Source organism: Oncorhynchus kisutch, linkage group LG14 (assembly GCF_002021735.2).
Source record: "Oncorhynchus kisutch isolate 150728-3 linkage group LG14, Okis_V2, whole genome shotgun sequence".
Lineage (NCBI taxonomy): Eukaryota > Metazoa > Chordata > Actinopteri > Salmoniformes > Salmonidae > Oncorhynchus > Oncorhynchus kisutch.
In genome coordinates this window covers 22,833,903-22,849,421 of record NC_034187.2, presented here as the reverse complement: position 1 = coordinate 22,849,421, position 15,519 = coordinate 22,833,903, and the positions used below count along the sequence as shown (strand labels likewise).

At 43.6% G+C, this 15,519-nt stretch overlaps 1 protein-coding gene across 1 annotated transcript in view; it reads left to right on the top strand.

The window, feature by feature from the left end:
* The window catches only part of LOC109904564 (phospholipase DDHD1-like), a 29,066-nt gene extending 18,739 nt beyond the window's left edge, over positions 1-10,327 (top strand). The window contains 8 exon segments of the mRNA XM_020501765.1: positions 3,928-4,037; positions 4,486-4,592; positions 4,687-4,900; positions 5,281-5,429; positions 6,638-6,702; positions 6,789-6,961; positions 8,050-8,263; positions 10,132-10,327. Of these exon segments, the coding sequence (XP_020357354.1) occupies positions 3,928-4,037; positions 4,486-4,592; positions 4,687-4,900; positions 5,281-5,429; positions 6,638-6,702; positions 6,789-6,961; positions 8,050-8,263; positions 10,132-10,327 (1,228 nt within the window).
* The last annotated feature ends 5,192 nt before the right edge of the window (positions 10,328-15,519 follow it).

Genomic DNA, 15,519 nt, shown 5'->3' with positions numbered 1-15,519 from the left:
GTTAAAGACGTGAGTGCTACGGGTCAGTAGTCATTTAGGCAGGTTACCTTAGTGTTCTTGGGCACAGGGACTATGGTGATCTGCTTAAAACATGTTATTACAGACTCGGACAGGGAGAGATTGAAAATGTTAGTGAAGACACTTGCCAGTTGGTCAGTGCATGCTCGCAAAACACACCCTGATAATCCATCTGCCCTGCTGCCTTGTGAATGTTGACCTGTTTAAAGGTCTTACTCACATCGGCTGTGGAGAGCGTGATCACAGAGTTTTCCAGAACAGCTGGTGCTCTCATGCATGTTTGTGTTATTTGCCTCGAAGTGAGCATTGTAGTTTAGCTCGTCTGGTAGGCTTGTGTCACTGGGCAGCTCTCAGTTCTGCTTCCCTTTGTAGTCTGTAATGGTTTGCAAGCCCTGCCACATCAGACGAGCATCAGAGCCGGTGTAGGACGATTCAGTCTTAGTCCTGTATTGATGGTATGTCGAAGGGCAAAGCGGGATTTCTTATAAGCTTCCGGGTTCTGGTCCCGCTCCTGGAAATCAGAAGCTCTAGCCTTTAGCTCAGTGCGAATGTTGCCTGTAACCCATGGCTTCTGGTTGGGGTATGTACGTACAGTCACTGTGGGGGCGATGTCATCGATGTACTTATTGATGAAGCCAATGACTGATGTGGTGTACTCCTCAATGCCATCGGAGGAAACCCGGAACATATTCCAGTCTGTGCTAGCAAAACATTCCTGTAGCTTAGCATCTGCTTCAACTGACCACTTTTCTATTGATCGAGTCACTGTTGCTTCCTGCTTAAATTTTTTCTTGTAAGCAGAATTCAGGAGGTCAGATTTACCAAATGGAGGGCTAGGGAGAGCTTTGTATGCGTCTCTGTGTGTGGAGTAAAGGTGGTCCAGAGTAATTTTTTTATTTTATTTGTTCCCCTCTGGTTGCACATATGGTCCCAAATAATTTTGCTTGTCAGCATTCACGTTTTCAAGATATGTAACTTTCAAAATACAGAAATCATCCCCGTATGATGCTGTTTGCATCACATGATGCCGCGTATATGATGTAAAACGCAGCATCATACAGGGACGATTTCTGTATTTTGAAAGTTACATACAGTATCCTGAAAACGTGATTACTCACAAGCAAAACATTTTGAGGCCATGTCAACAATGGACCAATGAAACAAATACCAACATTTTCTCAACGAGAATAGACTATGCAGCTGCCAGCACCTCAAACATGTTGACCCATTTACGTCATCACCCCAGTATTCCTACCATCAGAGTAAGACAGAAACACAAAGAAACAACACATTGTCTCCCTTCTGCATTCAAGCAGCCCTTGGTAGATGATTTTGACCTGCGGATATGCGCCCATTCTAAATGGCTGAGAATAGGGGGTTTTAGCACCTTGTAAAAGTGCTTAAGACACGTTATGAACTTCCCTCTTGCACCCATTTCAGCAAACAGGTAGTACCTGCTCTATTCTAAGTAAACCAAAGTCAAAGTCTTTAATTAATTGGCCAATGCACCCTGTGTTGCGCTTATTTAACAGTGACAGCCCGTCACATTTCACGGAGTGGGAGATGTACCGTGCCACAGACACACACCCTTTATGAGAGTCTGCATCTGGCACTGAAGGAGGCAGTGTCATGGTGCGTTCGTAACCAAGTGGAAAGTGGGAATTTACCACATAAGACTGTGAAAAATCCACTTGGACTGGCCTCAAACTGGTTAAAACTAGTGGGAAACTCCTCTATCACCCACTTCTTCCACATGCTGACCTCTGACATCGCCTACTAATGAAATGGCCTCTAACAGCTTTTTCGACAGTTAAATGCAACAACAAAACATTATTTAAAAAAGCAATCTATGAATGTATTTTTTAAACTCTGGAAATAGTTTACAAGCATGATATCTGTACTTCTAGTTTGTGATTGACACAACTTTTTGGCCATTAGCCAAAGTGATATTAACGACCTCCAAACTCCCACATGGTCGCAGACGCAGCATTGGAGTGGAAACTTGAGGCCCAACATAATGCTCCAGTCACAACACACAATGCAAGGAACATTGTGAATGCTGAACATTGTGAATGCTGAACATTGTGAATGCTGAACATTGTGAATGCTGAACATTGTGAATGCCATTTAATTTTTACACTGTCCTGAAACTGAACCGTGACCCCCCCAAAACCTCAATACGTACCGAACCGTGGGTTTGGTGAACCTTTACATAGCTAATAGATACTTCTGGCCATGTAGTGTATGTGGACATCCATTCAAATGAGTGGATTAGGCTATTTCAGCCACACCTATTGCTGACAGGTGTATAAAATCGAGTACACAGCCTTACAATCTCCATGGGAAAACATTGGCAGTCGAGTGGCCTGTACTGAAGACCTCAGTGACTATCAACGTGGCACCGTCATAGGAAGCCACCTCCAACAAGTCAGTTTGTCAAATTTCTGCCCTGCTAGAGCTGCCCCGGTCAACTGTAAGTGCTGTTATTGTGAAGTGGAAACATCTAGGAGCAACAACGGCTCAGCTGCGAAGTGGTAGGCCACACAAGATTGAAAATAAAATAAAAGAGAGCCGCACACTCTAGGAGCTCAGATGCAAAAATGTAATTACCAACATTTTGACAGCCAAGCTGTCTTCATCAGGGTAGGCCACACAAGCTCAGGGTAGGCCACACAAGCTCACAGAACGCGTAAAAATCATGCTGTCTGCTCCAAACTGAGTTCCAAACTGCCTCTGGAAATCAAATCAATCAAAGTTGATGTGTCTCCTTCCATACCTCTCCTCTCACCTCTCCTTCCATACCTCTCCTTCCATACCTCCCCTCTTACCTCTCCTTCCATACCTCTCCTTACATACCTCTCCTCTCACCTCTCCTTCCATACCTCTCCTCTCCTCTCACCTCTCCTTCCATACCTCTCCTCTCACCTCTCCTTCCATACCTTTCCTCTCATCTCTCTTTCCATACCTCTCCTTCCATACCTCTCCTCTCACCTCTCCTTCCATACCTCTCCTCTCACCTCTCCTTCCATACCTCTCCTCTCACCTCACCTCTCCTTCCATACCTCTTCTCTCACCTCTCCTTCCATACCTCTCCTTCCATATCTCTCCTTCCATACCTCTCACCTCTCCACTAAGAATAATGGCTGCTTGTTCTGCTTGAGTGGCAGGGCAGTAAAGACAGCCTCTCTGTATGATCCTCATGTGTTAGAGGGGGTTTGCGTTAAGACCATTAAAGCCAGTACAGTTAGCCACTTGAGATAAACTGTGCTAGCCCACGCTAGGTTATCCTGCTAGCGTCTTTAGCATAAACACCTACTATACAGGTGCATAGAAGCCCACCAGAAAGACTGCATTAGTGACAGTGACAGTCACAGACCAGTTCACCTAAGGCCGATGTCCCTCCCAGGTCGTCCCTGTTATGTCAACAGCAGCCACTCTCCCATTGTTTGTGTATCTAACATAGTACACTAACGTAGCCTGCTAGCAGCCATTGAGAGTAAATGGACTGCGTCAGTGAGTGGTGAAATGGACACATGTCATCCCTCTCAAACACAGTCATTAAGTGAAAGGCAGAGCAAACACAAGGCACAAAGGATTTCCTGGTTGACTTGGAGAGGGGTAGACTAGTAGACAGTCTATGGACCACATTGTAAAGCTATTCATTCATTCACCCAGAGGTAATGAGGTACCGTTTGGTAGCCTGCTGCGAAGATGATTACTTGCAATGAAATGTGATGTTAGGTTGATGCCCTGTTTATCTCTGTTTTTAGAGCTTTAGGACACGTAGATTAAAGGCTATCCAGAGAATAAGACCATTTTCAAGACCGAACAGCAAGAAACTATTCTTATGCACATAGCAATTAAACTGTCTGTGTGTGTCGTCTTTGACATCTGTGTCTGTGTGTCCAGGCTAAGGGAGGCAGTAAGGAAGATGGAGGAGAAGCACTTTTCAGAGTACACAGAGAAGTATCTGGACTTCCTGCCTGTGGAGTGGCGCTCCAAACGGGCACTGGATGGGGGTAAGGGGTGTGTTTGCTCGTGCGCAGTGTGTCCTTGATCCCAATTGAGCTGAGAGAGCAGCTGCTGTCGTCCACTAGCTTCCAGGAGGTGACACCCACCTTGTGATGGCACGCTGAATTTAGGTCACACTTGTGGAACCACAAGCCAGGCAGATAGGCTACATCTCTCACATGGAGTTCCGTGTGCTGTCCTCTGCCCTACTCCTGTCCTGTCTCCTACGCCCTTTAATTTCCTATTCTGTCTACAATGCACATACAGTACTGAGTATTCAACATCTATACAGGTCTTAGGCCTTAACTGTTTTAGCCAAGTGAATGGAAGGTTGATCTGAATACAAATAGATCTGTAGAAGTATAGAGGATTAACAAAGGCTTACTCTTAAAAACTATCCACAGTCAGACATATATTTGTATATGTTATTGATGGTTGAATCGTGTGAATCTGTAGATACGGTGGACTCCATCACCCCAGACAAGGTGCGAGGACTGAGAGACCTGCTCAACAGCAGTGCCATGAACATTATGTACTACACCGGTCCCTTGTACAGGGACAAGGTGAGACTGAAACACACACACATTTGGTTTAAGTCTTCATCTCTCTTGACAACCGTATTGGCCCTGGCTAATTGATACCACCCTTCATCTCCAGATCACCAGGGGCCTGACGTCAGAGCTGAACCACCTTTACACCCTGTTCTGCTCCAGGAACCCTGAGTTTGAGGAGAAGAGGGGCAAGGTGTCCATCGTGTCGCACTCCCTGGGCTGTGTGATCACCTTTGACATCATGACAGGCTGGGACCTGGTGAGGTTCTGTCTGCAGAAGCACCAGGATCTGGAGAAGGAGCTGGACCTGAGATGGGAGTGTGTGTGTGTGTGTGTCTCTTTGTCACAGTTGAGATGGCCACCTAAACTGTTTCTTCAGACAGTTAGGTAGTGTGTGTGTAGGATGGAGTGGGGTGTGAGTGGTGTAGGTATTTTGTTAATAGTCTGAATACTAACAGTATTACTGAAACTCACTCTCTACTCCTCAGGTTACTAGAGCTGGAAGATCATCTTCAAGGCCTGGAGGCCTCCAAAACGCTAGCAAATTTAAGGTACACTGCTAACTGCTCAAAAGCAATACCTTCAACCCGGGACACAGGATCCAGGGTGATAATGGCAGAAAGTAGAATGGCAGAAAGTAACAAGATGACTAAGCAAATCACTGAAGGAAAGATGGTGTCTGTTTCCTCCTCTTCCCCAGGTGGAGAATCCTTCTGTATGGGCTCTCCCCTGGTGGTGTTCCTGACCCTGAGAGGGATTAGACCAGGGAACAGTGGAGAACAGGACCACATTCTGCCTCGCTGCATCTGCCAGAGGCTCTTCAACGTCTTCCACCCTACAGACCCCGTGGTGAGACACAGAGACAGACAAACACACACACTATTCTTTACAGTCCTGGAGAGCTGAATGACTTCGTTTTTTTGTCTGTCTCTCTCTAGCCCTGCCATTCCCCTTACCTCACAGCTCCTTTATGCTTATCTAAGAGCCTTTATCATCTTAAGGATTGTTGGGAAAATTCATACACTGGACACTCGAAGTCAATCTTAAATGAATCATTCAGTTTGTCAGCGCGCTGGAGAGGTTTCCAACCAACTCAATGCGCCACAGTACACATGTCAATCAGGAGCTCTGCCTGGGGCAGTCTCAGCAGTTGTCTTTATATACAGCTATACACATGATTTAGCATAATGAATCATTACCGTTTTTTTTCATCCATGTGACCGACCAATACTGGTTCATAACATGTGACAGACCAATACTGGTTCATAACATGTGACAGACCAATACTGGTTCATAACATGTGACAGACCAATACTGGTTCATAACATGTGACAGACCAATACTGGTTCATAACATGTGACAGACCAATACTGGTTCATAACATGTGACAGACCAATACTGGTTCATAACATGTGACAGACCAATACTGGTTCATAACATGTGACAGACCAATACTGGTTCATAACATGTGACCGACCAATACTGGTTCATAACATGTGACCGACCAATACTGGTTCATAACATGTGACGACCAATACTGGTTCATAACATGTGACGACCAATACTGGTTCATAACATGTGACGATCAATACTGGTTCATAACATGTGACCGACCAATACTGGTTCATAACATGTGACGACCAATACTGGTTCATAACATGTGACGACCAATACTGGTTCATAACATGTGACGACCAATACTGGTTCATAACATGTGACAGTTCAACACTGGTTCATAACATGTGACAGACCAATACCTCACGAGGCTTCTCCTCTCTAAGCTGAGACCTTGAAACTGAGATCTTTCGTTCGTTCTCAAAACAAGATCTGAGCGTACTGCCAAATCGCAGCTACTAATAGTGAGGATTTGTACAGTCTGCCACTTGCAAGAACACAGAAATTAGTTACTTAGAACAGCACATGAATGGAACACAGAAATTTGTTATAACCACAAACATAAAAATTTCACTTACAGGATGATTAGACCCAGGGTTTTTTCCTGATCAGAGGAAAGACAAGGTGCTAGACTGACTGTGACTGGTTTGTCCTTGCTGCAGGCTTACAGACTGGAGCCCCTCATCCTTAAACATTACAGCAACATTGGACCTGCGCAGATACACTGGTAAGAGATCATTCATTCTCCCAAGGTGAATCTGCTGAAACTACTACTTTCTGTACGGACAGTGACAGGTGTTTTTCTTCTCCCAGGTGTAGTGCTGTAGACCCCACGCCATACGATGAGATCCGGCCAACCTTCATCAACCCACAGAAGGACACGACGTCAGACACAGAGAGCATCCCCAGCCCCTCCACTTCCCCTGTCCTGGCCAGGAAATACTACGGAGAGTCTATCGCCAGCATGGGCAAGGCCAGCATTCTGGGTACGTCTGTCAGTCCTCTGGTTGATTCTCTGTATAGAACCTTTTTGCCTTTAATCACCGTGCACATTATTATTAACTTAAATATTTGAATATGAGTGCCTTCATTACCTGTGCACATGATGCAGATTCACACTCGAGGTGGTCCAAAGCTAGAAGGGATAGAATTAAACTTCATTGTAAGATTACCTCACACAAAATCCCATAGATTTTACAGTCAATCATTTGTACAGCAGATATTTGTAGACAGCACAACATGTCCTGAGCAAACAAAGCAGATGGTTCCATTCAAAAGTACATCAGCATGTAATCAGCCTCTTGTGATAGAGTTGTCATTTATTATTGGACTCACTCAACAGCATTTCCCTCACAGACCCACCTAATCGGATAATTTATGACATAGGAAACACTGCTGTCTTGTGGAGAGAGCATGTAAAGACCAGAGCCGTACTACTGGGTTAGTCTCCAAAACTCCACCCTAGGCAACAGATTAAGGTCTGGTTTCAGTGACGGACTCTTGGCAACTTTCATAAGCAGAAGAGATCCTCTTCCGAGAGTCAACTCTCCCAACAAATCACGAGGCAGACATGCCAGAACGTCGCGATTGGAAACCAAATTTGTCAGGGAAAAGCTTTTTTGGTTTTAGTGAAGTTAATTGCACTCATGAAAAAATAATCTCTTCATCTTGCTAGATACTATTTAGTATTTTATTCAAGCGGATAGGGTAGTGACGTAGTTCCTCTATGCCAAACTGACCTTCTATTACTTACAAACCTGTTAAGCCGGAGCCGGGGAGGCAACCCGGATGTCTAGAGTCTAGGGTCGACTTCACTCACCTTTGTCGCACCCTGTCTGAAATGAATGTCTCTCCCTCCCTCTCTCTGTGTGTCTTGCTGTCTTTCCGTCTTCGCTCTCGGTGTGTCTTGCTCTCCCTCGCTGTCTCTCCCTCCTTCTCTCTGTGTGTCTTGCTCTCCCTCGCTGTCTCTCCCTCCCTCTCTCTGTGTGTCTTGCTCTCCCTCGCTGTCTCTCCCTCCCTCTCTCTGTGTGTCTTGCTCTCCCTCGCTGTCTTTCCACCTTCGCTCTCTGTCTAGGAGTGGCCAGTATAGGTAACAGTATATGGAAGGGGATAGGAGGGATACTGTTCTCCCAGTTCTCCCGCTCCGCGCCCTCCGGAGTGTCCTTTGGCATCGAGGGCGGGACCCCAGAGGGAGAGGAGCCGAAGAGGACAGTCGACAGCCAATCAGCTTACTGCCTTTCGTCCACCTTGTCCCTGTCTCCCTCCACCCTCACAGACCCCTCAGTTTTGTTCGGCTGCATTTCAACCCCAATTACACTTTCAGGAATAATTGTATTGTAGTCCATGTAATAACAAGTGCCTTTTCATAATATTTGCCACCCTTAACCCCCCCCCCCCCCAGAGTTGTTATATACAGTGCCTTGCGAAAGTATTCGGCCCCCTTGAACTTTGCAACCTTTTGCCACATTTCAGGCTTCAAACATAAAGGTATAAAACTGTATTTTTTTGTGAAGAATCAACAACAAGTGGGACACAATCATGAAGTGGAAAGACATTTATTGGATATTTCAAACTTTTTTAACAAATCAAAAACTGAAAAATTGGGCGTGCAAAATTATTCAGCCCCTTTACTTTCAGTGCAGCAAACTCTCTCCAGAAGTGAATGATCCAATGTTGACCTAAATGACTAATGATGATAAATACAATCCACCTGTGTGTAATCAAGTCTCCGTATAAATGCACCTGCACTGTGATAGTCTCAGAGGTCCGTTAAAAGCGCAGAGAGCATCATGAAGAACAAGGAACACACCAGGCAGGTCCGAGATACTGTTGTGAAGACGTTTAAAGCCGGATTTGGATACAAAAAGATTTCCCAAGCTTTAAACATCCCAAGGAGCACTGTGCAAGCGATACTATTGAAATGGAAGGAGTATCAGACCACTGCAAATCTACCAAGACCTGGCCGTCCCTCTAAACTTTCAGATCATACAAGGAGAAGACTGATCAGAGATGCAGCCAAGAGGCCCATGATCACTCTGGATGAACTGCAGAGATCTACAGCTGAGGTGGGAGACTCTGTCCATAGGACAACAATCAGTCGTATATTGCACAAATCTGGCCTTTATGGAAGAGTGGCAAGAAGAAAGCTATTTCTTAAAGATATCCATAAAAAGTGTTGTTTAAAGTTTGCCACAAGCCACCTGGGAGACACACCAAACATGTGGAAGAAGGTGCTCTGGTCAGATGAAACCAAAATTGAACTTTCTGGCAACAATGCAAAACGTTATGTTTGGCGTAAAAGCAACACAGCTCATCACCCTGAACACACCATCCCCACTGTCAAACATGGTGGTGGCAGCATCATGGTTTGGGCCTGCTTTTCTTCAGCAGGGACAGGGAAGATGGTTAAAATTGATGGGAAGATGGATGGAGCCAAATACAGGACCATTCTGGAAGAAAACCTGATGGAGTCTGCAAAAGACCTGAGACTGGGACGGAGATTTGTCTTCCAACAAGACAATGATCCAAAACATAAAGCAAAATCTACAATGGAATGGTTCAAAAATAAACATATCCAGGTGTTAGAATGGCCAAGTCAAAGTCCAGACCTGAATCCAATCGAGAATCTGTGGAAAGAACTGAAAACTGCTGTTCACAAATGCTCTCCATCCAACCTCACTGAGCTCGAGCTGTTTTGCAAGGAGGAATGGGAAAAAATGTCAGTCTCTCGATGTGCAAAACTGATAGAGACATACCCCAAGCGACTTACAGCTGTAATCGCAGCAAAAGGTGGCGCTACAAAGTATTAACTTAAGGGGGCTGAATAATTTTGCACGCCCAATTTTTCAGTTTTTGATTTGTTAAAAAAGTTAGAAATATCCAATAAATGTCGTTCCACTTCATGATTGTGTCCCACTTGTTGTTGATTCTTCACAAAAAAATACAGTTTTATATCTTTATGTTTGAAGCCTGAAATGTGGCAAAAGGTCGCAAAGTTCAAGGGGGCTGAATACTTTCGCAAGGCACTGTATATAAAAAGGAGAATGAATACATAATGCTAATTCACAGAGTTAATTACCCTTTTGAAACTGTAGCAGTTAAGTTTGTGCAGTATACAGTAGATGGTCTAAAATGTATTCCCACAGTGAATCTATCTCTGTTCTACAGTGGAAATAGAGCGCTGCATCGATTTTGAACTCCGTGAGGGCCTTGTGGAGAGCCGCCATTGGTCAGCGGTGACCTCACATACAGCCTATTGGGTCTCACACGATATTGCGCTCTTCCTACTGACGTTCATATACAAGCAGGCCAACGTGCCGCCACCCACAGAAGACAGTCCTGACCCAGAGTAAACACACAGAGAGAGACTCCATGTCCACACTCACACAACACAGCATCTTTATCACCCTCTGTTACTCCATTCTCTCTCTGTTTTTATACTGACACATCTCTACTAACACACAGACTTTGTACTGTTTAGGATGGGATGGATACACACTCACCCAAGGGTGACACATTGGATTATGCCCCCCGAAGGATCCTTATATCCCCCATGCTCTATGAAGCATGGGGGATGGTAGTATCCTCTATGTATCCTCCCAGCCAGTCCAGCCGCCAACGAGTATGTCAGAGATTCCATTGCACACTACCGAAGGGGTGTCCTCTTCCTCGAAGATCACTGTCTCTGTCTGAAACTGCTGCCCTCCTGGATGTACCCATCTCCAACTCCCCCCATGTGTAGCAGCCATGGTTCAGCCCAACCCAAATATTTTCTCTCCTCCACAGACCTTGGAGGAGAGGATGTACAAGTCAGCCAGGCCCCCTCAGTAAACTCCCTCATCCTCACTGCTCTGTCTCTTCTTACGCTATGCTTCCATCTACAAGGACCTGGGCTGAATACTGGGACCCTTAGTCTCAAAACCTACAGTATGTCACTGTCTGAGCAAACTCAATGCAACTTTCAAAGTGGTCTAAACTTTATTTATATCTTATAATGTTAATATATTACCCTAAGAAAATAATACGGCATAGTTCATATTTTTCTCTTTGTTTTGGAAATGTAAAAAAAGGGGAGATTATGATCTTGTCTCTAGTTTTTATTTTGATATTCCACAAGGACGCTGTACCTCTATTACCATGTGACTATCAAGTGACTTTTACATAGAAGTATTGATCTACGCAAACCAGATGCGTGCATGCTTTATTGATTTTGTCCCCCCACACCAAATACGATCACAACACGCAGGTTGAAATATGACCCAATTATATTAATTTGGGGACAGGTTGAAAAGCATTAAACATTTATGGCAGTTTAGCTAGTTAGCTTGCAGTTGCTAGCTAATTTGTCCTATTTAACTAGCTAGCTTGCTGTTGCTAGCTAATTTGTCCTGAGATATAAACGTTGAGTTGTTATTTGACCTGAAGTGCAAGATCCTCTCCTCCAACAATTAATCCACACATAAAACGGTCAACCGAATCGTTTCTAGTCACCTCTCAATCCAGGCTTCTTTTTCTTCTTTGGACTTTATATGGAGATTGGCAACTTAGCATTCATAAAAGGTGCTTTACCACAACCGACCTCAATTCATCTTTCAATCACCCACATGGGTATATGTTCCTAAAAACCAATGAGAAGATGGCACATGGGTATATGCTTCTAAAAACCAATGAGGAGATGGGAGAGGCAGGACTTGCAGCGCGTTGCGACACAAATAGAATCAACTTCTATTTTAGCGCCTGGCAACGCAGACACTCGTTGGCAGTATGGATGCAATGATTGAATAACATGTATGTGTACATTTATTTTGCAAAGCACATGACGCGTCTGGTTTGGGCATGGTGTAAAATGACCTTATGTCTTTGGTTTAATAATTGAATGGTGCTGTGTGGCAAACTGTTTGTTTTTGTTATGAGGTACATCTTTGGCTCCAACGAGTGAGAAACAATGGCTTGACTCACTTGACGTTCAGATGACGTTCACACAATGTCAGCAGGACATTCAAGTGACAGACGTACATCCATGTGAAAGTCAAGCTTGATAAGTATAACTTACCTTATTGTCATTAAGTTTCTCTTTTAGTCCTACCAGGAACCATATAGATCCCTGTACGGAGATCTGAAATGTAGCCTCCATAAATATGTTATAGGGCAACTTTTCAATCCAACCAAAACACAGGTGAAATCAGTTTTGTTCAGACGGATAGTCGGAGGTCTGACAAGCTCCCTTTGTATGCAATTCAAGTGTCCAATCAAAAGAGAGATCATGTCAATGTTTCAGTCTGTGGTTGGACAGAGGAGCTGTCACTCAGAGGTTCAAGCCAGTAGGAACACTTCTCAGAAAACTTGAAAAGGTCATAAACAGAAAGTGACCTTCAGGTGCCTACTATTTGCATTGATCCTGAGATAAATCAAAAAGAAAGGATGTATATATTTTTTTATCCAATTCATTTTTCATGACCATTTTTTAAATCTGTAGTAGTGTTAACATAGATCCCGGAGTCCAGCAGGTGGCCACATATCTCTTTAATGTCACTAAGTTATTCTGTCTGCTTCACTCTTAGTGGCTAAGCTAGTATGAACAGAGCATGTTGAAATCCAAGGGCATTTTCCCTCTAGTAAAGGGCTTCAGGTCAGAGTTACTCAGCTTTAGTTGCTTTTTCCACAAACAATATGCAAAACTAAACAAGCTCAGTATATCTTTTATGGCCTCCAAAAAGAAACATGATGCCTGAATCACTTTGCATCCCATGTGGTAATTTTAAATGTGAATGTGTCTCTCATGGGTGTTATTGCAGTGTTCCCAACAGACCTCTGAAATCCTGAAGCTGCATTCAGATGGTCTGGCGCTAGCTGCTCACTATCTAAAAACACTTCCCACACAGCATTTATTTTTTATATCAGCAGTTTTAGAAGATGATGGATGCAGGATGATGAAATGTAACTAACCTCAAATGAATGTGTATGCTGCTGACTGCACGTTGTCATAGTAGAGTTCCCTATATGTCTTGTGCTTTGTCTTTAAAATAAGTCTCAATTGAGTTGTCTAATAATCTGTATGGCACAAGCTAACTGTCCCAGTGGTCTCGTAGTCCACAGAATGGATTTATTTGAGTGGTTTTTAATGTAGATGCATGATGTGTATGAGAGTCAGACCTATTTTGTGAAGCGGACTTGGACCAGACTGCCTTGTAGAGGACCACAGAACAACTTGAAGTCATGGACAATAAAGGAAAAGTACTTGGAATTGTTCAGAGTGAAGGATGATGTTGGACCTTGCACATTCTCAATGGCTTGAAATTGCACAGTACCCCTTTTAGACATGGCTTGAAATTGCACAGTACCCCTTTTAGACATGGCTTGAAATTGCACAGTACCCCTTTTGGACATGGCTTGAAATTGCTTTTGTGTGTTTGTGTTAAATATCAATCACAGACAAAGGTGAAAACTTCCTCGTTTCTGCCATCTAAATCAAGTTGTTTCCACATTGGGCAGTCATGCAACTATTCTCTCTTATAAAGGGTTTGAACACTCCCTACCATGTTTTGAGTGTACTGATCAAGGACAGTTCAACTGATGTCTCTGCATGCTAAAATGATACGGGCTGGGTATTGGGGCAATTTACAATGATGGTTGGAGGATGTTTTGTTCGTGGGCTATCATAATTGTGGTCTATTATAGTTTCAACACATCAGGCCAGCTATCACAAGGTGAACCTCACTCAAATAGACAAGCACAGAATGTTAACTATGTTCGGAAATACATTGGCTAAAGAACTAGGTTTGTTTAAATGGTGTGCTGTGCATGTTCTGTTTTTTGTTCTGTTTTGAAAATGGTCTTGGGACCTGTTATATTCTCTCACCATTCATCTCAGCTACAAGCATCTAGTGAAGTCAAAGTGCGGTAGCTAGCTGGTCTATCCCAGAGTCACCCCTAGTTTAATGAGGGCTTTGGATGACCTTTGAACCCTAAGGGCTCATCTGTAAAACCAGTTGTGTTCTGTTGGGCACACCGTAGCAAAATGTTTTGCAACAGAATATAGATGGTATTCTTATTTGACAAGTTCAGGTAGTACCTCTGTTGCACAAATGTTCCACCTACTCAACATGTTCCAGGGCTTTCGCCTTTCAGATAATGTCCACAGAATGAGAGGTACCATCATCAATGTCTGCATTGCCTGGGTCGACTGAATGAACAAAACCTTTTTCAATAAAACTTTTAAAACTAAAACACTTTTTAGTTTGATTTTGAAAGGATTTCTGCTGGAAAAGTGACTGTCCCTAGAGCTGGGCAATAACCCACCATGCCTGAAATGGATTAAAACTGCCATCTGAAACGCTCTTTACTTAAAAAAAATTTTTTTTATACGTTTTATGTACAATGGCTTCTTTTATTCTGTATTCTTCTCCCATCTGCTGCTTCTGAAGTTGTTCTGTCATGTCCCAAGGATGACATCTGAGAGGAAGTACTGACGTCTGGACCGTCTGGTCTGTATGAATGAAAAGTGCTTAAATGTGTGGGAGGGAGGTCTGGGACGAGGCTGAGGGAGGAAGATATTCTCCAAATATTAAATGGGAAAGATTCGCTAGTTTCCATCTCCCGGTTTTGATGGAGCACAATAGTGCTATTTGTTTCCTTTGAACCGTACATCACATTCTTTCGTCGGCCCCACGCATACTTTCCACCCACACAACAATAGCTGATTCATTGTTAATGAATAGAGCTTTGTGTGATTGAAGATATGGACCTAACACTTTTTATGTATCTAATGTGGTACTGTAGTAGAATCAAAATGCAGTTAAGCAATATCTGTAAAGCAGAGATGGGATTAGTTAAATTAAGTGAATGCAACAACAAAAAACTGCAATTCCCATTGTTCTAGGTTTGTCCACAAGATGGCATACCTCCCCATGTAGTAAAACAATGGCCCCCATTGAACAATCTGGTCATCACAGACCTCTCCAAGTCTATTTCCTCTCTCCATTAACAATGAGGCAATTAGCATGAGACAGTTACTCAGTTACTAGTTACTACTGATCAGCCCTGCAGTGGTCCTCATGTCTGAGCTATTAGAGAGGATTTATAGGGTGATGTACTTGAGCTGCCCTTCTCTTAGCTTGTGCAGTACTAACTCCTAGTTAAATCACACACAAATACCTTGGCAGTGAATTGTAAACGACTGTGTGTACACCATGCTATAATGCTGTAATATACTGTCTAATTGTATGATTATATGTCCGTCTAGGATGGTTTGCCGTAATAGTGATTGTAGGCTATATGTCATTTGATTTGTACAAAGTAACACATTTCTATTGGACAGTGCCATATCCACACGATTACAGATGCTGTTGTGAACTTCATTAGAAGACACAGTACAAGTTCCTCATCAGTAATTAACTGTCTGGAATTGATTGAGACTATTTTAGTGACACCACCAGTGTTGTGTGAAAGCCAGACGTTATACAGCGAAACCAGACCAGGGCAAGCTCCACTCCACCTCAGTGTACCGTCTCTCTCCTCTCCTCTGCAACACCGTTCCCAACTCCAT